This window comes from Chroicocephalus ridibundus, chromosome 1, assembly GCF_963924245.1.
Source record: "Chroicocephalus ridibundus chromosome 1, bChrRid1.1, whole genome shotgun sequence".
Lineage (NCBI taxonomy): Eukaryota > Metazoa > Chordata > Aves > Charadriiformes > Laridae > Chroicocephalus > Chroicocephalus ridibundus.
Genome location: NC_086284.1, coordinates 85,712,046 through 85,737,726, shown reverse-complemented (window position 1 = coordinate 85,737,726; position 25,681 = coordinate 85,712,046). Strand labels below are relative to the sequence as shown.

Below are 25,681 nucleotides of genomic sequence, written 5' to 3'. Positions count from 1 at the left end.
TAAAACCTATAAAAGGCTTGGCAAATTGGATTCAGCCTTTTTTCTTCACGCTAGCCATGCTTAAAGGCTGATGAGACAGAACCTGACAGAGAAGCTTGCCTGAGGAAACGTACTTCGTTGGGAGGTTCTCAGCCTGGACACGAATATGTTGGCCCACCTCTTGCTTCTCTGTGGACTGAGCGCTGTTGTGACCCCCCAGGATGTCACACAACAAGCCCAAATGTTTCTACAAGCGTTTAACGGGAGGGCAGAAATTATCAGCTATGAGAGCTCCCTTGCCTCATGGAACTACAACACCAACATCACTGATGAGACTGCCCAGAAAATGGTAAGTGCTCCATCCTGCAGGGTTTACTGTTTTTTTTAGGAATGTGACAGCTCCTTTCTACTTTATTTTGGTTCCACCGAGTTTGGCTGAAAGTGGAGTGCTACTTCTTTGGTAGCTGTGGTTTATTTTCAGGAGAGTAGAGGGGCTTGCTTTAACGTACCAATGCCTCATTGGAGGTGCCTGAGTTACTACCAGCCTCTACCGCCTAGTGTTGGTGCTTGCACTGCATGGGGACAGCCAGAGGCTGGACTTCTCCCTAGCCATCACCCTGGTAAGCAGAGGGAAAAGGCGAGGGAATGCTGCATGATTGGCCCCAAAATCAGAGCTGGATGGAGAGAGACACCTTCTTCTGCTTGGGGTCCACCACCACCAGTGCCTCCTGGTGTGGCGTCGCTGTGCAGGGCCCAGTTCCTCTTGGAGAGGGCACAGCCTGGAGGGATGGCCTTCTCCCCAGGGCTGGGATAGGTGCTGCCCTGCGGTGCGAGGGAACGGGATTCAAATCCTGTCCCCACATGAGCTCAGGTCTCCCACTTTTCGTAAGACTGAACTAACACTGGGCTTTTTACTGACACGGACAATGCTCTCTCTTCACTGTTGCTGAAATTGTTTTATTTCTCACTGAATAGGCAAACATTTTCTGAATTTAGGCATTCTTTTAAAAATGTTTGCGGATGGTTTTATATGGTGGTCCCCACCCTTTACCCAGTGGGGGACCTTCCCCCCTCCACCTCCCATCACTCTTCACATAGTCAGGGCTGGTGCTAGACTGCCTGGAGGTATTAAACTGGGAAAAATTAAGTGAGTTCATGGATTTCCAATTGCCAGCAGTGGAGTTTATAGTACAGTGGTCTAGTATGTTGGTTTGAAAGTCAATTTCTATCTGCAGGAAGGACCAGAGCATTTGTACTTATGCTGTCTTGCAGCAGTTTGTCCTACTTCTCAACACCAACCTCTAGCTGTCCCAGCCAACGGGGTCTCTAGGCAGGCATCATGTTTATCAAGAGCAGTCAGCCATGATCTGCCTGGCTACCGATACTGCCATGCCTCAGCTAGCATCTTGTAACCTTGGAGTTAATCTCAAAATGAACAAAAACACCTTGAATTTTGTAGCTGTGTGTATTTTAAAGTCAACTCGAGTTCTAGAGAAAAACAATTCAGAGCATAAAATGAAGCTGAACGTCCTACATCTTCTTCTGTGTAATGGTTTAAGTCTTCCACTTTGTGGTTTTATAGCTTAATTAAAACATGGTTTAATTATCATATTTCCTAATTAAAGCAAGGAGACTGGTTGCTGGAAGAAATCCTAATGGCTAATCATTGTCAATCTGGAATGTTTTCTGAGGCACCGGGTACTTAAACTGTAACGTTTCCAAACACGTAAAATGAAAGCCCCGTATAGTACTTTCAGCATTAATGAGATGATAATAAAATACATGAGGAGATACCAGCAATAAGAAACAATTAGTCCAGTGCTCAGAGAGGACATTTTCTCATGCTTGTTCTCTTCAGTAGCGTTGGTAATAAACCCACTGCTTCTCCTCCCCGCTTTCTGCTGGAGGAGCAGAGTTAATGAATACTGTCCCTTCTGGCTCCTACCCATCCATTTTCTTTGTAAATTGGGCCACAAACGCAGTAACTGTTTCTCTGACTTATCAACCAGTTCCTCTAATTGGGCAAAAATCAGAGAGTAAGCTAACTTCTTTCCCCCGGCTTTTGTAGCCAAAGAGCCCCACTCTTCTGCCCCGCCACTCCTAAAGCTCCTCTCCATCCTTGCTCCTGGTGGAAGCACAGGGATGAAGTGTGACTGAAAGAGCTCGTCAGGCACAACATGACATTTGTGTTTCCTGATGCCTCAGCAGGGAGGCACGGGTGTTAAAAGGTGCCCTCTCCACAACCTGGGAAGTTCTGGCATGAGCACAATTAATTCAACTCTCCAAAGGACCCAGGTTAATTAGTACTGTTCTTGTTGCCATTTTGGATGGGTGGTGATGTGCTAAACTCTGTACAAACACATTAAAAAAAGGTGAATAAGACAGTCCCAAATCCAAATAACGTTGTTACGGTGCTACTTTGTGCGCTGAAATTTGTGAGCTTCATGTGTCACGGAATGTAATCGGAGCAGGGGTAGAAACAATATCTCATGCACAACATTCAGGTTTCATATGCCCAATTTAAGCATCTGTTCAGAGCCTCCTGTGCCCAAGTATAATCTTGTATTTACCAAAACTTCAGGCAAAAGTGGTATTTGTATAATGAAAAGACTCAAGATCAATATCTCGTCTGCTGTCTGTCACTGCTACTGAAGCAGAAATGGGGAATGACGTCGGGGTCTGGGAGCTCTTATGCCCTGGCTTGTATGCGGTTTCTGTTAACCAGGGGTGAGTGAAGGAAAGCACTAAGGGAAGAATACGTGGTGATTTAGAGTGGCAGGGAACATGGCTAGGTGATGCTGGATCAGTTATAACAAGCATGGTGTGAGGAGCCAGTCCTGCTTTTTGCTATTTCCAAAGAAAAATTGTTATCTGAGTATGCAAATAAAGCCAAAAACTGCTTCAATTGTTTCACTGCGCAATGTAAGTGCTCAGCCCGCAATCTGCAGGTGGTCTCCACAAAGTAAGTTCTTCCCAGAAGTAATATTTTTGCCCACTGCTGCAGTCTTTTGGTGGAGTAATTCAGAGTTTGTGTGAATCCCTTTCAGGCCAAGGCAGATGCCAAGTGGTCCGCATTTTACGACGAGGCCTCCAGGAACGCCAGCAGCTTCCCGTTAACCAGCATCCAGGATCCTCTCACCAGGCTCCAGATCCAGGCTCTCCAGGACAGAGGATCATCTGTGCTGTCACCGGAAAAATACAGCAGAGTAAGTTGCTGAATGTAGCTCATTTTTGTCAGGCAAGTTGAGCTGCCTCCCACAACAGCTCTGAGCGAGGGCATGGTGCTGCGGCCACCCTGCTTGTCTCGGGGTGACGCTGTCTCCCACTGTCGGTATGGAGAGCGAACCTGTGCAAGGTGCTCATAGCAGGACAGGGCTGCAGGGGGGTCTGGCTTGGGCAGCTGGTTCCCATTCAAGTCAGCGCTTTTGCCATGTAACCCATGGAATGAATTCCAAACACACACACACACGCCTCAGAGTTGTCCTTGCACAAATGGCCAGATTAGTCATAAGAGGAAAGAGGACTTGGAAGTGCTTGGCTAAGTCCAGACCTAGGGCAATGAGCAGAAAGAGATGGGTGAAAGGACGTTCAGTGAGTCAAAAAGGTGGAGGTAGAAGAAGTCCTTCATTCTCTGCACGTGTTGCAGTATCAAACTGTGCAAAAACGGGGATGTTTCTGTGCAGGGGACACCCCAGGATGCCTGACTTTGGGGAGGGTTGGTGACCTCCTTCCACAGAAAGCTGCTGGAGGCCATCAAGATTTAGCACGATTCACAATGAGATTTGATATTTCCACTGACAAGTTCATGTAAAAGGCATGTATATGGATAACGACTATATGTGGAATTGGAGCGAGCAGCTATGCAGACACAAAAGGGATTTATAACCAAACACTTGAGGGTTAAATTAGTTTCCTTTTGGTGGAGATCAAATTGAAAGACAGCACTGAGTTAGGGGATCCTGCAGTCCTGGTTATATAAGGATCCCGAGATTTTTCTGCTAAAATCAGCAGTGTTAAACCACTGCGCAAGAAAAACAGCGAACTGGCTGGATCTCCTGTCTGACCCAAATGAGATGTGTTTCTGGAAAGACAGATTACCTTGGTAGGAATGCTGACAGTTCATACAAACTTATATTTATTTTGGAGCACAGCAGTGCACTGATGGTAATACTGTCTCAGTTGAGGAGGAAATTTCTTTGGTATCCTCCCTGTTTAGCCACTTGCAGTTTCCCATATAAATTGACTTTGGGGCTGAAATTGTTGATTCTTTCTTGAAAAGTGACTTTTTGAACAGTCTGATGGGATTCCATAGGAAGATACTTCATTGACACAAAAATTTCCCTGGGCGCACACTTATTTTAATGCTGACAGAGATAAAGTTAGAGCTAGTCATTAACAACCCCTCCCACTGACAGCTCTAAATAGTTCTTATTTAAAGCTTTAAATGAGAAATAGCATACTCCTAAAGGAAAAACTAAAAGTGGTGCGTGTTTTTCTTGAGGTATGAAAACCTGAAAACAACAAAAAAATGAAAACAGAGCTATGTAGCATAGTTTCGGAGATAGTGCTGGATGATTTCAGATGCATTTGGCCTTCGGCTGACCCAAGACATAAGCAATAATTTCTCTGCAAAGGAGTGTATATATATATTTTTTTAAATATATATGTGCAATCAGTGCGTTGCAATGTTAAAATCCACAAGTAACAGTCAGCCTGGCAGCACCTGCAGGAAGGGACCCTTTCTGCTGCCATTCAAAACTGCGACCTACCTGGAAAGTTTAGGTGGGTTTGTGCTTACAGAAGCACATCGCTAAAGTTTATTGTTTTATTGCTGCTGTATATTGATAGCTTTCTTGTGACAGTCTGTGCTCATTAAATCCAGAGCTCTGTCTGACTGGATATTAAGGACCTGTAAATTACGTCATATATTTGGGAGATTATCTGTCTTTTCCAGCTAGATCCTCATTCAGTAATGCATTTAGGCAAATTCTTTCATTAATCTCTACTGAGCTTAAACATATGCTTAAATGTTAAGCTGGTGGGTGAAGTGTTGAATCGAGCTCTTAAGGAATTAGCATAATTGGCTGTTATTTTGCACAGAGTGGGTTTCTAACGGGCTATCTCGCATCTAACTTGCAGCTGAGCACCGTGCTAAATACAATGAGTACCATCTACAGCACCGGGACCGTCTGTAAAATCAACAACCCGTCTGAGTGTTTGGTGCTGGAGCCAGGTACGGTACTAACCACTGCCCCTGCTGGGTCCTTTACACTGAGGGTTCAAGGACAAAAAAAGCCCAAGGGTGGCTCCTGACTGCAAGAGAACAGGCTGAAGTTCCAATAGATATACCCTGCTATCTAAACCTTAGTCATATTTTAATTGCACCTTGCAGTTCAGGGACCTCCAGCAGGTCTGCTGCCCACGAGACATAGTGTCTCCTTCTTGGAGTAGACAAAATTTGGAGAGGGCTGCTCAGCTTGTGTGACAGCCTGCCTGTCACCTGGGGTTTGCGTATGCCACAGAAAGTCTATTTTTCTTCCCCGTCATCAAAGTCTTGTTGGACTCAGTGTTGCCTTGAGGCCAGTCCCAAGAACGCTACCAACTTAAGGGAAGCTAATGCAGAGAGAGCACTAAAGGGACTCATGATCTGCTCCATGTCTCTTAAAGAGAAGAAGGGGAAAACCTTAAATCAGAAAAGGATGCAATAGAATAATGGAATGTTTCAGTATATCAAACACAAAGTGTTTTCTTCTTAGTTAATGAAATTTCTCTCGGTTTGGCTCATTTGCCTGCTGTGAAAGAAAAATAAAAAGATTCTGCTTTTTCAAGAACTAGTACTGATTTCTTTTGTTCTGACAGGTCTGGATGTTATTATGGCTAACAGCACGGATTATCATGAGAGACTGTGGGCCTGGGAGGGCTGGAGAGCTGGTGTTGGCAGGATGATGAGACCATTATACGAAGAGTATGTTGAACTCAAAAATGAGGTTGCAAAGCTTAATAGTAAGTCGCAATTTTTATATTTTTTTTCTGGCTTCCAGAAATTAACAAACATACCACAGTCTTCCACAATTTGCAGAGGAATTCAAAACCCATACTTTTTTACACATTGATAAGCAGTGCTTTGCACATAATTTGCTCCCGGTGTGCACATTGCAAAGTGAGACGCCAGGCAGACAGGTGCCATTGACCAGCCTGGAAGAAAAGCGGGATGTCTTTGTTGGCACCTTTCCCAAACACCATAATGTATTGGTGCCCTTCATTACATGCTGTCTTACCCAGAACTGCACTGCTTGTGACTTATGGGCAAGCATGCTCAATTTAAAAAACTTCTGAGTGCTGCTGAGTCTTCGCGACATCTCCTCTTTTCTATCGGCCTTGACCTTCTGGCACCAGCCAACATTTATAAGGATTATGCCCTAACTGGAAGGATTTTGCACTGAGGGAAGTGTGCTTCCAGTCAGAGATCTCCAGACAAATCACAGGGAACTGTCTTTTCGAGGAATAATGGCAGATGGCTGCTAATTTTCTTTGGGGGTCTTCTAAAATAGTTTCTGAAGTAGCTACATCATCTGGGTCTTGGCCAAACTGCAGCTGTATCACCTACATACCTATGCTCCCTGTGTTCTGAAAATTGTCAAGCTGGAGCTAGACACCAGGAATGAGAAATTATGGTCCAAATAGTTAGACAGGGAAAAATCAAACATTAAGAAATAGTCATTATGACCTTCCTCCATACGACTAAGGAAGAGACCTCAACTATGAACCATTTCTGCTCCAGCTTTGATGGGGCTCAAGGATTGGAAGATTTAGTGGAACTGGGGGCTGAATTTCAGTCCTAGTGTCTACACTTGCCCTGGTGGTTTTGTTGCTGGAGGAGGGGGCCCATATTCAATGTCCACCAGCTTATACCTTCTGTGAGAACCCCTTAGTATCCAGCCTGAGCAGAGGCTGCCCTCCCTCATAGCCACAGGAGCTCCAGTCAGGAGAGACGATTTCCTTTGACCTCCATCTCCAGTTGGAATGACCCTAATTAGCAGATAACCGTGACTGCAGTTTCCACCTTTCTTGGATATCTCTGGTGCCTACGCGTTCATGGGACAGAGCCTTGGGGGAGCACTCTCCTCACCACTAAACCCAGAGCACCTCGTGCTTTGCCACTTTGCTTTGGGGGAAAAGCTGCAGGTCTGCATGTGGTCAGCAAGGAGCTGCATGGCTCCTGCAGACCTGAGCAGCGTCGTGTGTGGTGTCCTGATGTGATGCATCCGTGCTTTACAGGCTATTCTGACTATGGAGATTACTGGAGAGCAAATTATGAAGCAGACTATCCAGAAGCATACAAATACAGCCGTGACCAGCTGATTGAAGATGTGGAGAAGACATTTGAGCAGGTAGAGGCAGGAAAAAGCTGTCACCTGGGTCATGGGATTGTGTTTGGTGATGGTGGGCTCACGTGTAAATGTTGTGAAGGAAGATGAGACCTGCTCTAAACTGGCTAATCTCAGTCTACATGGGGTTAAGAGATGTTGGGAGACGTACATGACATTTTTACCTCTGCAGCCTTTCTAGGACCAGCTTGGTCCCCTCAGACTGCACAGCACCAAAGGCTGTGAAAGAGGGACCTCTGCAGATCCATGTCTCTCCTCCAGGTAGGGCCCATGGGGAGAGGTATGTTTCCCATAGGGTAGGTGGCATCCTTGGTACTCCGCATCTAAAGTTAGCAATGCTCCTTCCCTCCTAACCGAACAGGACTTCTGGAGATAGGATCTGGACTCAGCGTTTGAGCCCCCAGGCAGTGGACAAAGCTCAGCTGCAGGTTTGATGTGCACTTACCTGTCGGGGGAATTTCATCAGAGACACATTCGAGTTTCTTTGTTTAGGAGGGATGAGTGGTGTAGAGCAAAAAGAAAATAATTTATTTCCTTGTCCTCCTCTGCCTCCAGATAAAACCTCTGTATGAGCAGCTGCATGCCTACGTGAGGCACCGGCTGGAGCAGGTCTACGGTCCCAGGTTCATCAGCTCCACGGGATGCCTCCCTGCTCATTTGCTGGGTATGTCAACGTGCTGTGTCACACAAGCCTGACTTTGTACATGGGACAGTCACCTTCAAGGCACATGAGAACTGAGTAATCTGCTTGTTTAATCAGGATATTAACAAACAGGTTACAGATAAGAGAAGGGGAGAAGAGAAATGGAGAAGTCGTCCCTGGCAGAGATGACACAGGTGCTTAGCAGCAGAGGCAGGTAGGGAAGGCAGATGTCCTCATCCTCAATGGAGCTGGCACCACCCAGCTCAAAACTCCAGCACTGGGCTGGGACGTTTCTGCAGCACTTGTTTTCCTTAGAAATGAGAGTTTCAGAGAGACTTGTTTTTCCCTTTAAATCTTATCCTAAGCTCCTATGCATTTCATGACTTTGCTTTCAAAGCATTCAACATCAAGCTGCCGTAACTGTAATGTACCTGAACACGGCAGCGGCAATCACATGGACTGGCAGCATGGATGTTCAGTTGCAAATAGACTTTTAGGAAGGTGAGGTGATCAGTCCTGAAACTGTTTTGTACAAGAATAGCTGATCTTGGGGAATAAAAGGATCTTTGATCTAAATTGGACCTGTGCATGACTTCCCCGAACTGCTCCCCTCCACATCTGGATCAAGCCTGTTTAGATGTACAGGAGTCCCTATTTATGACACTGCACAATTTATAGAACTGTCCGGACCTTTTGAACAATATGTAATCAATCATTTAAAGTATTTCTACGTTTCTCTCTTTTTCGAAGGTGATATGTGGGGTAGATTTTGGACAAATCTGTATGACTTGACCGTTCCCTATCCAGCCCAACCAAACATTGATGTAACTTCTGCAATGTCTGAAAAGGTAAGACATGCCTTTATGCGATAGCCATTATGTAACAAATCTAGATGGTATAAAAATTATACGTCAGATGTCAGCTGCTCTCCAGAAAACCATAGCTGTCCTAAGGCAGACACGCCACCAGCAAAGCATTGCTTTCCTCATCCTTTTTTGCTCTTCACCGTAATGTGTTCATGCATTTTCCACTGTACCTTTTCCCTTAGCTCTTCTCTCTTTCTTCTCCACCCTCTTTGACTGGCTTAATATTGGCTGCAAGTCTGTTTTCCTCAGAGACACCCATCCATTAAGAGATATATTTTGTACATATAAATATTTCAGCTCTCATGTAGCTGGCTGCTATCAAATATGACCTTTGCCAGCCATTACCATAATCAAATAGTTTGTATATCGCAAGGGAATTTTTTTGCCAGTCTTGTTTATTTGGATACAGCTAGGAAACTGCAATGCTGCCTGTTATCTTTTGATAACTGCATAGTACCATAAGGTCCGTGTTTGAGATCTGTAGTACCGTGTAGTTAGCTGTGACAGCACCTTTACCAGACTGAGAACATGGGTGAAGATAACTCTCCGTAGTCTTACCTAAGCTTCATGCCTTTTATAAAATAAAAGGTGGTCGATGGAACCTGATTTCTGAAATGTGATTATTCACCTGTAATCTATCCTCCTCTCACAGGGAGCAGTCCGTGCAAATGTTATGCTGGCAAGAGAAGGAATAGCTAAATTTGATTCATAAACAGTTTGCACAAGTCCGCATTACTCTCACCTCTGTTTTACAGTACTCACACCCTTGTGGTCATAAATGTGTATATATTGAAGTACCACCATGAGGAGGGAAGCATTACTCACAGAGCCTCGGGCAAGAGCTGGACTCATCCTTGGTGGGGGTTGTGCCCAATTTAGGTTTCTCATCCAACTGATCTGACAGCCACCTAAATCTCTGCAAAAACTCGGCACAGGAAACGCAGAGCTCCTGCTATACAGAATAATAAAACTGCTGAATGGCAAAAATATTCTGGACATTAACACACAGTTACAATCTTATAAGCAACTCCTCTGGATACCTTCTGGTGGAGATCTCCTCTCACACTCATCTGCTGGGAGCGCAGCTCCACACCCTCAAATGACTTGCCCCTAACTGAAGTGGCTGAAGGGTCGGATCCCAGATCTGACATGCTACTGACAGGAATGCCTTTTTTATCTCCTCTACCTTATCTTTTATTGAGGGCTTCTCTGGTCTGAGTCAGGTGCTATCTGCTGAACCTCTGAGTGCAGAAACCTGTTTTGTTTGAGGGGAAAACACTTAATTCCAGTTCCCAGCAGAATTTACAGAAGTGCCGAAGGCAGACACTACCGTCTTACTCTCAGTAAGTCAGGTGCTGATCTGAAGTCGCTGGGAGATAAATATGAAGTCAGCTACCTTGAAGAGATAAATATGAAGTCAGCCAGCCGTGCAGAAGCAGTGGTTAATGGTTGCATTGTCTCTTTCAGAAATGGGATGCAATTAAAATATTCAAAGCCGCTGAGGCCTTCTTCACCTCCATCGGCCTCTACAAAATGACGGATGACTTCTGGAATAAGTCCATGCTCACAGAGCCGACTGACGGCAGGAAGGTTGTCTGCCATCCTACAGCGTGGGATCTGGGGCAAAATGACTACAGGTACTGCAATTACTATGACCCCTTTTTATACCATCTCCTAGAACATTCATATTTTCACTAATGGTGCACCATGCTGGTTTAAATTATAATTTTCCTTATTTTTATTTTCTTCTGGCTGATAAGAGGGGAAAGGAAGATGAGAGAGCAGGGATCCTGTGGGACTGTAAACCATTCTGTATAACTTCTTCTGTGAAGACCTAAGGACTACTCTCAAATTTAAGCAGAGCAGTAACTATTATTTATATGAATTAGAGAAATAATGACTGTGTTCTAGGGCTTAAGGAATAAGCAGAAGTGCAGGTGCTTGTGGATACCGGCGAGATTTGTGCACACCTGAACATTCTGCAGCAACGGCACAGGGTCCCTGGGTAGCAAGTGAAAACCTCCTGAGAGCCCACCATCTACCTTTAGCAGATATATCCAGTTTCGTGGAAACCTATCAATCTCTTCCATATTTGGGAAAGGAGAGGGGCAGCAAGTTCCCACACAATGAAGTCTCCTGGGGAAATTTTGTCCTCTCTTGCAGTCCCTGCAGTTACCCAGGGAAAGAGGCTGGTCCTCAGCAGAGCCTTAGTGAAAACTGCCAGCCTCACACCTCAGCCATCTGGGGAAGGTGAAAGGAAACCCTATTTGGAAGAAATTCCTTCATTAAATAGTACCTATGCGAGGATGAAGTAGCAGGAGTCACTGACACGCAGTTTTTTTTCACGCTACTGCCTGCCTAAGTTTGATGGTGGGTACTCACTCCAACACACACAAGGAGTTTATCGCCAAGTTTCAGAGAGCAGCTGCTTCTCACAAAACCAGAAATTTCCTCTTGCTGCCAGCACAATTTCAAGGTGGCTGAAAGTGTTTTGCCGAGTTCACCTCCAAACCTCGCTCTTGCTGGAGGAACTGTAGCCCCTGCTAGGATGTGGCCGCCCAGGTTTTGCGGGGGGCGTTTGCAAGCTCTGGAGGCTGCTTTGCTCCCTGGTTGTGGCAGGCAGGGCTTGGTCAGCAGCTGGGTGAGCCACCATCTCTCTAACCACAAATACTTCGCTTTGGTGCGTAGGATCAAGATGTGCACCAAAGTGACCATGGACGATTTCCTGACCGCGCACCATGAGATGGGCCACATTGAGTACGACATGGCGTACTCCACGCAGCCCTTCCTGCTCAGAGGCGGCGCCAACGAGGGCTTCCACGAGGCAGTAGGTGAAATCATGTCACTTTCTGCAGCCACTCCTCAGCACTTGAAATCTCTTGACCTCCTAGAGCCAACTTTCCAAGAGGATGAAGGTAAATAAATGCATAAATATTACATATTTAAGTGAAAACACTTGCATGCCTTATTTTGTAGCAGAAGATTGTGTTTGCAAACTGAGTCATCAACTTAGAGGCTTCTGAAAATCTTACCCCACTAACTTATCAGAAATACTATATTTTTTCCCAAAATCACATCATGAAGTAAGGATCACTACTTTATAATGCTGCTAAATAATTTAGAAACAAGTAACTAGCGCTTCATTACCCTCAGTACTGAACAACTCATCCCAAAATCTACATAGGTCATTTAGATGAGGCTCCAACAGTCTTTTCAATTTCTGTTGCATGAATCCGTACATATATATCTACCAAGGTATGTATTTAGCAGTTCAAATGAAACTGAAACCTGGAGATTTACGTCTCCCACTTAAGTGAATATTGAGTGGACAACATAGGTAGGCCCTTACTATAATGCAGTTTGTCTGGCTTCTCTGAGTATTACTTTAGAAGGATGGAGATGTACCAAAGTCTTCAGCTCAAAATTCCCCAGAGCCTGGGAAGGTTTTCAGTGGAGGATAATGAAATGTAATTGCCAAAGGGATGAGTTATTTAAGAAGTAGGGGTAAAGAAAGAGAGACAAAACTGTACACAATACCTAAATGATCTTTTCTTGTGGTTCTTTCAGTAGTGTTCTTCCTTCCACTTTTTCCTTAGTGAAAATCTGTAATTCAAACCAGATGTAAGCATTAGCTGTAAAAGGAAGCAACTTTAGCTGCCTAATCAGATACTAATTGCTACCATAACCATTACCTTAACTGCTTCTCTCTTCAGAAACTGAAATCAACTTTCTGCTCAAACAAGCACTAACGATTGTTGGAACAATGCCTTTTACTTACATGCTGGAGAAGTGGAGGTGGATGGTGTTTAGGGGTGAGATTACAAAGCAGGAATGGACGAAGCGGTGGTGGGAGATGAAGTAAGTTTGAGGAAAAAAAGAGGATTTTTTTGCAAATGAACCTGCAAACTCAACCCTTCATAGTTACTCAACATACTGAGGTGCTTGTGCCCCCATAGGGCAGGATCTGTCTCTTGGTGTTTCTACAAAGCCTAGTAGGGTGCCACCTAGAAACACCCAAAGTGATACAGACAGCATCTCACAAGCCATGCATCCCCATTAGTACTGCATACTGCCCTGGGAAGCTTACCCTGCCTCTCAGTAGACTTGCTCCTCATTTCTAATGTCAGCTTTTCTGAGAAAGACAGCCATTTGCCTTCACACAGGATGTTCAAGATCCCAGGATCAACATTGCTGTCCCCCCGATGCATGCCCTGAGACATCTTTGTAGCTTAAGTACAGCCCTTCCCTAAGTCTCATTGGGTGTATGCTCTGGTTTGCTCCCCACCTCCTTAAGGACAAGTGAAAAGTGGAGTTCATCATACTTGCCAGCCTGAGAAGCATACAGATCTCAATCTACCAAATATCTGTGCACACTTCTCTGCTTTGCGTTTCCTCCCCATTCTAGAGTGGTTTTGGAGGCAAATTGTCTGAAAGACTCCAGACTGATTGTTTCCTTTCTTATGTATTAAGGTACCACCTTTTTTGGTCAAGAAAATACAGTTACCTTGGCAAGTAAGATTCGGAGGTGTCTTTTCAGATTATGTCCAGCAGCCAATCTATTTTCAACACCTTGGAGCTCAAGATTAAAAAGTGGTTTGATTCGTACTGGAGTCTGTCATTTCCCGGGTTGGTTAACAAGGAGGCGTAAAAATGCAAAGAAACTAAACAAGCCCCACAGTGAAAATGGAGTCTGCACTCTAACATGAACACAGTGAGCCTCCATCAGCAAACAAAATCTATAATAAAACTTGATATAGGCAAGCCTTCTGACCCACTGTAAAAATCAGTCAGCTTCAATTTATTCAAAAGTAGCAGGGATGTCAGAGAGATGGAGAATGACAAATTGTTCAGGGAAGCTTATCACATCTGTTGTAGCAGCACTGCAAAGCTCTCTGCTGGAACAAGACCTTGAAATGCAGGTTTATGGAAGATATTTCCATGTAAGTTTACTACCATTTTCAGAATTTAGAGCATGGGTTTGTTTCCATAGTACTGCTCAGGAAACACGCTCTCAGGAGAGGAACATAAAGAGCAACCTCATGTCCAGCCCAGTGGCACAGCAGGCTATACACCTTTTGAGTCACCCAGTCTCTCCATGGACTTGCCCAGCACAAAACCGCAAGTGTTAGTCTCCAAACTTGGGATGGCCCAGGGCATGAAGTGTATGTGTGAAGCTCATGTCTTGTAAGTTATTTCATACGACTAATTACTCCCTGCATGCCCTGCCATCATACGAATCCCCTTCTTGCACTATCAGTTTAAAAGCAGCTTCTCTGTGGTCTCCAGCTGTGGAGCAGTACTCATTTGGGGTTACTGACAGCTGTATGGACTTCTTCTGTTTGGAAGTGAGAGAGGTGCCCATACGTATCAGACAATACAGAGGAAGAGAAGAGTAAGATTATTTTTCTTTATTACCTGTTAACAGAAATCCTGTTTTTTTCCTTCATCCCCAGGAGAGAAATAGTTGGCGTTGTTGAACCAGTCCCTCATGATGAAACCTATTGCGACCCTGCAGCGCTGTTTCATGTGGCCAATGATTACTCATTCATAAGGTAGCTCAGTGTTTAATTCATGACTTACATTTTGGCTACAGAACAAGCCCCGACTACCTAAAGCATCTACTGGAGAGTCTCAGGACACAATCTTATTTGTTTAAAGTCCTGACTGGAGGCTGCTGATTTCAGTGGAAGTTTTTCTGTGGACATCAGGGGCTGCTCCATAGCAATTTCTGAGCAGCGAGGGGGTTGCTGAGCTTCTAATTGAATAGAGAAGCTTCACGCTGCCATCAAACCATTGGGAGCACATCTGTACGAGGCGCTTGCCTTTTGGGGAGACAGCGTGTCCTGTACCACTGTCACTCGGGCCGTGCACGTGCAGCCCTGAAGCAAATAACTCTAGATGTCCCTCTGTGTCCCAGCCATCTCATTTTAGAGGACTCAGCCCAAGCAGAGACTTGGGCCTTAAAAGCCTTACTTGCTCCTGGTTTATGTGGCAGCAAACAGATTTGGGGCTCTTCTGCTGAATTTGATCTTGGCATTTTGTTAAACCTGAGTTAGCATAGCCTATAAATATCATCTGGCCTCTCTCCCTGCAGTGCAGCCTTCCAAGCAGGAACACTGGCTGACACAGCAGAGCATTCCAAAGGCCAGGGGCTTGTAGGTTTCCTTGCCAGATGACTAACAAAACCCATGCCTTCCTTCTCCTTACCTCGTTTAGGTATTACACCCGGACCATCTATCAGTTCCAGTTTCAGGAGGCACTTTGCAAAGCAGCTAACCATACCGGCCCTCTTCACACATGTGACATTACCAACTCCACAGCAGCTGGTCAGAATTTGAGGTAACAAAGCAAATTCCTCACACATAATAAATCAGATCATAACAAAGCCTAATTCATTCTTGAAAGTGTCTGGAGTCAATAAGGTTGCATCAAGAATGATCCTAGCTTGAAAATTTAGCATATATCTGCTCAGTTTATTTTGACAAGTTGACTAAATTTATATTCACTGAGGATCGAAACATCAAAGATTTAATTGCCTATTAATGAGAAAAAAATTTATTTTTCCTAATAGGAATGATGGGAGGAAAGAGGGAATTCAAAAGCAAAAAGAAAACGTTGATACCGATTGCAGATTGTTTTGCTAGATGTCCAGACGGAACATGGCAATAACATATATTACCCCTCCTTTCACATACACAGAGAATTGCTTGAATTAGGCAGATCCAAGCCCTGGACTCAAGCACTGGAAAGCGTAACCGGAGAGAAATACATGAATGCAGCGCCCTTGCTCCACTACTTCGAACCTTTGTACAAGTGGCTGCAAAAAAACAATTCTGGCAGATACATTGGTTGGAAAACAGACTGGGCTCCATGTACGTATGGCTTGTGGGTGAATTAAGTACCCTTGACCAGCAAAGTCCCTCTCTCTTGCAGCTGTTGAAAGCTCTTCTGCCTAGGGAAGCAGGGTTATGGGAAATACACACCGAGCAGTAAGTTTTACTCTCGGGAAGGCAGACAGGCTTCCTCATGGCCAAAGCTGGAGAAGTCAGCACATGTGGGGTTTGTCACAACCTCACCCAGTTTTCAGAAATAGAGTTTATTTTGTTATATAGTGTCAGCGCTAAGAGTGTGGGATGGCTGTGCAGAGGGAAGAAAGGCCAGAGGCTTGGACTTGCATGACGCTTGCCTGAGAGCAGTATGCCTGTTCTGCAGGGCTGGGAGCCACCAGTCCTGGGAGCCAGAGGACCCTGAACTGGGGGCATAGGGGCAAACCAGTACAGAAAAATTACTATTATTTTGTTTGCTGTCATGTGCTAATCAAAGAAGGGGAGGAGCTCACGGGAAGGAAAAGGAAGAGATCATGGAAAAATGGTCCAGAGGAGGGCCATGAAGATGATCAGAGGGCTGGAGCACCTCTTGTATGAAGACAAGCTTAGAGAGTTGGGGTTTTTCATCCTGGAGAAGAGAAGACTCTGGGGAGACCTTATAGCAACTTTCCCGTATCTGAAGGGGGGCTACAAGAAAGCTGGAGAGGGACTGTAGTGATAGGATGAGGGGTAATGGCTTCAAACTTGAAGAGGGTACTTTTAGATCAAATATTAGGAAGAAATTTTTCACTGTGAGGGTGGTGAGGCACTGGAACAAGTTGCCCAGGGAAGTTGTTGAGGCCCCATCCCTGGAGGTGTTCAAGACAGGGATAGATGGGGCTTTGAGTAGCCTGGTCTAGTGGGAGGTGTCCCTGCCATGGCAGGGGAGATGATCTTTAAGGTCCCTTCCAACCTAAACCATTCTGTGATGCTATGCTTCTATAAAAATGCATTTTTTTGCCTATTGTGGAGAGATTGAGTGTTGAACCATGCAGGTCATATACGTGTAATCACTGCCAGTACTGGAGGGCACCATAACTCTTACAGTGCTGCGCCAGTCTCTAATGGTGGGATTCACCTAACCAGACATCAACATCTGCATCTGAGCTGCTCATGCCCAATGGTGGAAAAGAGGCATTTCTTTAGGGAGATGTCTAAAGAAGACCAGAGGACTGCACTCTGGTGATGTGCTCGCTCTTTCTGTCTACTACAAAGCCAGACTTGGGGGACTGACAGCTCAGATGCGAATGTTTGCGGTAGAAGTGGCTGAAGGGAAACAAGATCAGTCCCACCAACCTGGCCTGGGGGAGCAGGGGAACCTGTAAGGAAACTCTAGCTATCCCAGCATTTCCCAGGGACAGACTTTCTGTCGCTGCAGCTCTGACACGGCCCTTCTTTCTTTCTAAACCAGATTTTGACAATGCCATCAAAGTGCGCATCAGCCTGAAGTCAGCACTGGGGGACGAGGCGGTAAGTGTGTTTGTGCTGTGGCACTCTTCCCATTGCTCGGGCAATAGAGATGTTGAGCTAATATCTCTCAGAAAAGAAGGCAGGGTATAGCTGATCTTTGTGTCTGAAGAGTGGCATCAGATCAGGTGAAAGGTTATCCCATAAAAGATGTCTCGTCTGCGTTTGTGGTCAAGACTCCCTCTACAGTTAGTGGAGGGACCTCTCCAGGGAGCAATCCCACCCATTTTAAGAGAGACATCTCAGCTAGATGAATTGAGTTATTCTGTGGAGGTACCAATCATTTTTTACCTGCTAAACAGGTAAAAACAGGCCTGGAGGGCTAGCACAGAGGAACCCATCTACCTGAAAACAACAATATTTTTCTCAGCTATGCTGATGCATCTAAATAAAACTTCTACCTAATTTCTTCTAATTTCCATTATCATAGCTATGGTGGCTGCCTTCAGAAGTTATTATTAGAGCAGCTACTTCATGTTTAAATGTGGGCCTAAAGCAGAGGGACTGAATCCCATTCTCTATTCTGAAACGTTCTTGATTTCACACTGGAACACTTCTGTCAGCATTCCTTTGCAGAATTTTGTTTGTTTGTTTGCTGTAAACTTTCCAGGCTCTGGAATATATTCGGCTGCCTCCTTGCCCTCCAACCTTTATGCAGAGACAGCTTTGTTATTAAGATTGCGGGGGGGCAGTGCAGCCGCTTCTGTTTCAGATGAGAAGGGCTTTCCTTCCCAAGAGTTTGTCTGCTTTTCTCCAATTATACCAGCTGGTCCAATAAAACGTAATACAGCAACCAAAAAAACTCATCAAAGCCAAAGATGGTTTTTAAGATTTTAAACAGAGCGTTGTCTTAGCCCATCTGCTTAACCCAGGCTGAAAATTTGCTCCTTACTCTGGCTGTGCCTCTCTATGCTAATCTCACAGAGGCAGCCTAGAAGGCTTAAGTGCAGACACTTCATTCCCGTTAATAGCCCTTTTCACCTTGCAGAACATTAGTAATTTTCCAAGACTGAGTATGTCATCAGGCAGGTCATTTAGACCTGCGCGTCGGAGCCTATTGGACTAGCAGGGACACAATACCATGAGCTCATTCTTCATATGAATTGATGCTCTCGCTTCTATCGCTCTCTCACATGCGAGCCCCACTGGAGTTTTATTGCTTCCTAGACCGCTGAGTTCAGTTAGATACAATTCAAAACTGATATCAACAGCATGAAAATGTTCCATATTACAACACGTTTATTAGTCATTATGGTTAATGTTTAGCTTAATACCATTTTTATGCCTTCCTTTTGCCATCATGGTCTTTTGTTGTGCAATTGAGCAGCTGTAAAACAATCTCATACAGATTACTTAATTTGAATTACTGTATGGACGGTAGGTTCCTAAGCTCTGAAGAGCAAGCCATGCGTTTTCCTCTCAAAAACAGTCCACATCAACAACTTGCAAGAAACCTTTTCCATTCAGTCGCTTTCTGAGTCCCCACAAATTTCCCTTACGCTGAGCTCCCGGGAACGTGACTCTCAATGCTGGAATGCCGGCAGTGGGTAATGGTACATGCATGAACTGTCACAGAAAAAGGCAGGGGGAATCTCGGGCAGGAATACGTTTTGGCTGCTTTATGCGGCTCACAGCATACAGAAGCCGGGAACCCAGTGCAACTGTTTGTTTAAGATGTTATTTCGAGCTGCTTTGCACCCTTTGGACAGCAGAAAGCATTCTGAGTGTGCAGTATTTCTGCTTCTTAGCACTGGATAGAGCAGAAAGGGAAAGACACCCCTCCCCCTTTTCTGCATAGGGAGCTTCCCTGGGGGGCAGCGGCAGCGCAGGCAGTCCTGCCCCTCTCAGCTACATACCCTGGCTGTAACCAGTAGGGAGGATTCAACAGCCCAAAGTTCTGACAAATTAAGCATCCAGACTCATGGATGGGCTTACACGCCAGCTGTGCCAGAGCGTGTGTGCTGCCGCAATTACCCTACTAATTGTTTTCAGGCTGATGAGATTAAAGCTGCAGCCTTGGCATGGCTGGATCACCAGTGTAGCTGATGAGGCTGAAACACCCACAGCTTTGCTTCAGCTGGGGCTTTATGCAAGTGCCCTCCCAAAGGAAACTGCTACAAGACCCCTGCTGAATCACTCGGGGTCTGTCTTATTTAAAATAAAGGCTTCCAGGAGCGTCAGTCCCCTGACCGGCGCTTGAAAACAGGAGCCCTCTTCAAACGTTAATTCAAAATCCCCCGCTGGGGTCAATGTCATACGTGTGATTACACTGTAAAAGGCTGGCACACAGGACGGTGTTAGGAAACGGAGAGCTGTCAGCCTGCAGGCATTTTCATGTATTTTACAATGGAAAATCCCTCTTTTGAATTAGAGGCCAGACTTGCACTGTCTTTCAAGCCACACGTGGGGTCTTGGAGGGAACGTGCTATAACAGAGCAGGGTTTTGGCAAAGTTCATTTCGCTCTGAAAGGCAAAGTAGCCTCTAATGAACAGCGAGCGTCACGGTAGGTTTCTGAGATGTCTAGGGAAGGCGTGTGGGTAGTCATTACTCAGACACAGATCAGAAGCCAGCTAGGTACTTCCCATCCACACAGCCTGTAATGGTATTTATAAAAGCACTTCAGAGGCACAGCGGCAATTAGAATACATTAGAGTTAAAAAGACAAAATATATGCCACGGAAACAAATAAATGATTAAAGATGCTAAGTACAGAAAGCAGCAGTAGAGGAATCAAGCTCAATTAGCTCCTGGGTAAGAAAAAAAAAAATAAAATAAAAAAAAGCACTGCAGAGCCTAAAGATGTTGGGGATAAATGAAAAATGGAACACACCCCCCCCGCAATGGCATTGTCGGCTGTGACGGTGAGCACTGCCAGCTGCTGGAGACAGTGGCTGTAACAACGGGCCGTGGTTCAGCGCAGGGCTTTGCCTGCCCCCCAGCAAGACAGAGAAAGCCTGGGGCATTTGCCCAGGCACAGGTGACTCACAGCATCCACCTTTGCCAGCGGGAATCGCTGGAGCTGGCGCAGCCCCTGCCCTCTGCCGGGATGGGGCTGGGGGCTGCTTTGCTGGCGTGGGATTTAGGTCGCCTGCATCTTTCCAGGGGCCTGATCCTGCAAGGAATGACAGCAGCTGGCTCCTTCTGCTCTTTTCTCCCCTGAGCTTTCCCTCTTCGCTTTATATCAGTGTCAAGAGGAGGACAGGGTTGAAAAAGGTAGCTGGGTTTTATACAGCCTGTTACCACGGAGCCGCCTTCTACCACACCTTTCCCGAATGATACTCGAGTAAGTCAGGAGCTGTGTAAAACTGTCACTGACAGCAGCTATAGGCATTCCTGCTCAAGTACCGTAAGTGCAATCAAATCTAGGCCTCCGGGGGATAAAAAAAAAAAAAATCGCCACAGAGTTCAAACAGGAATTTTCCCTCCACGTACACGTGGTGTTGCACAACAGACCAGGCTGCATTATCAGGTGTTTTTTGCCCCTGTACGGCTCCCAGTTTCTGCCCCAGAGAAGCTGTTTTTGACTTCCACTGCAAATAACTTTGGACTCATAAGGCAGGCTGGGAGGTGCCTGTGCAATGCATTTTTTATATCACCTATCTATTCTGCAGTGAAAACCAACAAATATATGCCTGCTGCAGAAATACCGATGCAAAGAGTTTTTTACCGAAACAAAACAAACCTCAAACAAAACTCCCAGCTCATCAAGCAAATAAATGAGCCACTTTCACACAACAACCCCGCCTCGAAGCTCCTCCTTAAAGGACAGGTCTGCAAATAAAATTATGTGATTAAAAGAAGATCTAAATTATGAAATCTTTAGACTTCAAACAGAATGCATGATATTTACTGGGAATAATGTTGCTCCTGCTGCCTTTCCCCCCCTAAGGCAGAGAGATGGGCTGGGACTGCAGCATCTTCAGCAGCCCCACCTAAAGGTACCAGAAAATGCAGTGTCTGGCAGCAGAGGTGCCTGCTTGGTTATTCTCCTGCAGAGCGCCCAGAATAACAGAGCTAAAAGGTTTGAGTAGGTTCCTGAAGTGCTATCATGGTGCAAATAAATAATACTGAAGTGCATGCCATGCATTACAATGGCTATTTCTTTCTAGAATGATTTCTTAGTGTCAGATAACTTGCTGTAGAATTACCATCTCTAATGAATTTCTCTTGCGCTGTTTTTGCAGTATGAATGGGATGAAAGCGAGCTCTTCTTGTTCAAGTCATCCATCGCCTATGCCATGAGAAAATACTTTGCGAAGAAGAAGGGACAGGAAGTTAACTTCGAGTGAGTGCCTTGCTTAATTGTGCCAGCTATGTCTATATTGCTTCTGGTTCACTGGTGGCATGAATTGGTGGAATTAATTGTGCCTTCTGTCAAATGTAAGGCGATAGCAAACAATGTCAAACGTCAGCTGGTTGTAAGAGGCAAGATGCCAGCTTGGCTACAGGCTGTCTTTTCTCTTTACTCAGGAGCCTGAAGTTTAGGAGTAATGTGCTAAAGTTAGGTAACTTGAGTGGATTCAGAAGGCTTTGTATCCCGCAGTTTACCAGTGGTGGAAGTGAGCCTTTAGAATTTGTGCCTAACACCTCTATACGAATATCAGGGAAGATACGTTGATTAGAAATAAGAATTTCTGACAATGTATGTTTAAGATACTGAACACCCAAGAGGTTTTGGGCCCAGGAAAGATAAACTTGTTGATTATAAAGCACTAGAATTCCGTGCAGACTTACTAATCTTATCTAGGTTCACTTACAAACATAAAATCTATCATCTGAAATTGATTTTGGTAAGAAAAAAAACCCTTTTTATTAGGTCTCTTCAAAAATATTCAGAAGCTATCTACTTAAGCTATTTGATATTACTTTATGGAACATCAGTCATGTAATGCCTAGGATCTATTCCCAGACAGTATAAGGAAGAAGGATTTTTTTTTTTCACTTGGTACTTCATACATCACTTCATTCATGAGGCCTGCCCCAAACACTGTTCTGCAGCTGATTATGCCCTTTGGAAAATTACACCAAGGATTGTCTTAGCTACGGGGTAGACTCTCTCCATCTCAAATTTGAATTAGCACATAGAAAAAGAAATTCTGTCAGGAAAATTGATTTTGCTTCCCAGTTGAGGTCACTAGGAATCATTTACTCAGTATAAACTAACCTCCTGGCATTGCTGATCAAACACAACTGTTCACATGCCTGAATTTAAAGCTAATGTCATCTCAACAATCAAAAAAACCCTTTCTCTTCTCTTTCTCATGCAGGACCACAGACGTTCATGCTGAGCAACAGACACAAAGGATCTCCTTCTACCTTACTGTCAGCATGCCAGGTAATATCAGTGATATTGTGCCCAAAACTGACGTGGAAGATGCCATCAGGTGAGTTTTTGCTCTCTGGGGAAAAAAAACCACCAAACAATCAGGTGAAAGGGTGGAAGGAAAAGCAGTGCGCAAGTCAGCAGAGGCAGAAGGGGTCATAAGAAAGTCTGTTCTGCAGTTAGCATAGAAATAGTGAGATGAGAGAAACTGTTATGACAGAAAGAAAACAGTCCATCTATCTGATGGTGTCTTGGACAACAGCCAGCGTAAAATGCTTCAGGGGGACTTGTAAAACTGCTGTAACGAATCTAATTGCATCATACCTTGCCAGGAAATATCATTGCTCAAACTTTAACAGGAATTATCTAATATTCTGAAATCCAGGGCACAGTAACAGTGTGTGCATGCACGCGTGTTTTCTTCCTCTCGTTAGTGAAGATTCAGTGCAAGAATTATTGTATAGCAAGGACTCCAGAATAATGTATTAGAAAGAATGATGTATTAGAAAAACAGCCAGATATATTTGATCATACAGAAAAAGAAGAGGTCAGAGCAGGAGCTAGTTCCCACTTACGTGTCAATGAAGAGCTCTTTTATAGCACAGTATGACACCACTGTAAGTCATTGCTGTAAAAATGATAAGCAGAACTGCAGCTCTGCAGGTGGTCACGGGTAACGTACAGTGGGAAATGAAGAGGGCACAAATCTAAAAGCAGCAGCAACATGAGATGGGATTGAAAAAGCAGTTAGAGATGTTGGTGAACCAAGGGAGAAGAATATGGCTATGAAAGTCACTGTCCGGTTAGCACCCAATAGCAGAAGCAGAAGTTCAGGGAAAAACAAGGCACAGAAAATATACCAGGGAAAGGGATTTCAGGGCAGTGGAAAACACAAGAACCAAAACCGTGGAAGACTGTAGAGTGGAAACAGGTGAAAAAAAAAATCAAAGCTGTGGTTTTCTGTCACATATGCAAGAAGCTTATGGATAGCCAAGAAACTTAGGGTAAAGAGAATGAGGGGCAAAATGCAAATAAAGAGGGAGATCAGAAGGCTGTTTGCCTCATTTTGATAAATTTTAAGAGTAGTTTAAGAGTTCATATAGTGTCTGAATGTGTCAGTTAAGCTGCAACAGGTTAAGGGCTCAAGATACTCTGCTTGTCACCCACCACCCTGTGCCAGAAGAAATATGGGTTTAGCAGTACCCTCAGTGCAGCCTTCTCAGCTGAGCAGTTCAGGGGAAGCTTGGCACACTGGAGGTTTATAAAACAACTGAAAACTGTTTAATTCCTTCCATTAAATGTGTGAAACTCTTTGAATTTTCTCTTGATGGCAGAATGTCTCGGGGACGAATCAATGAGGCTTTCAGACTGGATGATAACACCCTGGAGTTTGTGGACATACTGCCAACGCTGGCCGCGCCTTATGAACCACCAGTCACCATCTGGTTAATTATATTTGGGGTGGTCATCGGCATGGTTGTCATTGGAGTTATTGTCTTGATCATCACTGGGCAGAGAGATCGAAAAAAGTGAGTAATATTTTTGATACTATGATCATGACCATTGGGAGACATCCTGATGATTGAATCATTAGGTTCCTTCCAAATGGTATGCCAAACCTAACCGAAGAAAGTTAAGGAATTAAAGCTTATTATCCCCCTCCCATCAACCGTGATGGTTAAAGGTTCAGGTCCCTGCCTTTCAGTGCAAGACAGCTTTGGTAGAGTACTGCAATTTCCCCGTCAGCAGCAGTTTAGCCAAGGCAGCTGGACACTGTGGCCGCAGGGAGCCACGGTGCGGCCAGGCTTCTGCCAACCCCACTGTGAGGTGGATGGAGTAGCCCGCAGGGAACACAGCGCTTTCTCCAACAGCAGAGTTTGCCCACATTCCTCATCACCTGTGGTTTTCAATAATCTTGTTGGAGCTTGTCCAGTAACATCATTTTCCTTAAATATTACTGCATTAACAGCAATATAGCTGGGTTGGTTTTCTACGTCTCTCCATTAACGGGGTTTCTAAGAACATAGCAAGTTTGCTACAGTTCCCCTTAAAACCAACACAATTCCTTTTTGTATAAATATTCACAGTTAAGCACAATATTATTTACAATAGGTTCTTTTCGGGACCCATAAGGACTCGAACAGAACAGAGGCTTCTAATAAAATGAATTTTCATTACAGGAGAGCGAGAGGAAGTGGGAATGACGCTGGATCAAAATGTGAGGAGGTGAACCCTTACGCTGAAGAGGAGGGAAAAAGCAACATGGGGTTTGAGCCATCTGAAGAGACACAAACAACATTCTAGAAGACACTAAGGGTTTCTGTTTTTTTTCATTTAACTTTTAACAATAATGCCTAGCAAGGACCAAAACACTATGGGTGTTATCAAACATAATGTCTTCTGCTTGACTGTTAATCTACCAGTTCATAGACAACAGCAACTAAATCTGCTGGTTTTGTGGTAACTAGAAAACATGCAAAAATTGAAGAGGTATGTGTCCTGTGGCTTTTCTATGAATTATGCGCATAATATTACACACTATTTGTACTGCTTTTCCTAAGTGAGCTGCATCCAGCTTCTCTTTGTTTCCTCTGTAATGAGATCCAAAAGCTTGGAAGTAGAGAGTTGTATACAGATCAAGACAGACGTAAGAATAACACATACTCCTGATGCCCATGAGGAACATCTTGATCTTTCCAGATGGAGACCTCAAAAGTATATCTAATAGAAAGTGAGAAAGAAACCTGATCACCAGAAGAACCTTAGTGATGAAGAACTCAATTTGATATGAAAAAACTGCAGTTTTTGCACCTTCAGGAAATCTGTGTCCATGTAAAGCAGATACTGAATGAAGACTAACAAGCACTGGAACTTTGTTAGGAAATTGTAACATAAGTTATTTTTCTAACTGTTTGCTTGATAAGTATTGTTGAGACCAAAAAGCCCCTGCCCCCTCAGAAAAAAATATTTTAAAAATCTGTGTTTTATTGTCATCTAAAAATGGAATAAACTTCCTTAATACTAAATGATCAAAGTTCCTTTTTTTTTTTGTCCAGTACTTTAGCCATTGCCTCTACTATTACAAATGCTGCATACTACAAATACAAATTGCACCGTTACATACAGGGAACAGTAGACTGAGGCTTGG

At 44.4% G+C, this 25,681-nt stretch overlaps 1 protein-coding gene across 1 annotated transcript; it reads left to right on the top strand.

Annotated features, from left to right (window-relative positions):
* Positions 1-25,530, top strand: ACE2 (angiotensin converting enzyme 2). The gene is made up of 18 exons (XM_063351789.1): positions 1-328; positions 3,027-3,185; positions 5,119-5,212; positions 5,839-5,982; positions 7,258-7,370; positions 7,923-8,031; positions 8,761-8,858; positions 10,344-10,513; positions 11,565-11,791; positions 12,590-12,734; positions 14,330-14,428; positions 15,093-15,215; positions 15,576-15,748; positions 17,154-17,212; positions 21,395-21,495; positions 22,478-22,594; positions 23,868-24,062; positions 24,714-25,530. Exons 1-18 carry the CDS (start codon positions 146-148, stop codon positions 24,835-24,837), a joined length of 2,433 nt encoding a protein of 810 aa, XP_063207859.1. The 5' UTR covers positions 1-145; the 3' UTR covers positions 24,838-25,530.
* Positions 25,531-25,681: the final 151 nt, after the last annotated feature.

Bases quoted from the DNA above. Each gene is read 5' to 3' on its own strand.
- ACE2 (XM_063351789.1), top strand. From the start codon at position 146: ATGTTGGCCCACCTCTTGCTTCTCTGTGGACTGAGCGCTGTTGTGACC. The intron at 15,216-15,575 runs GTAACAAAGCAA...TCACATACACAG, and splicing joins GCAGCTGGTCAGAATTTGAG to AGAATTGCTTGAATTAGGCA. The intron at 17,213-21,394 runs GTAAGTGTGTTT...CTGTTTTTGCAG, and splicing joins CAGCACTGGGGGACGAGGCG to TATGAATGGGATGAAAGCGA.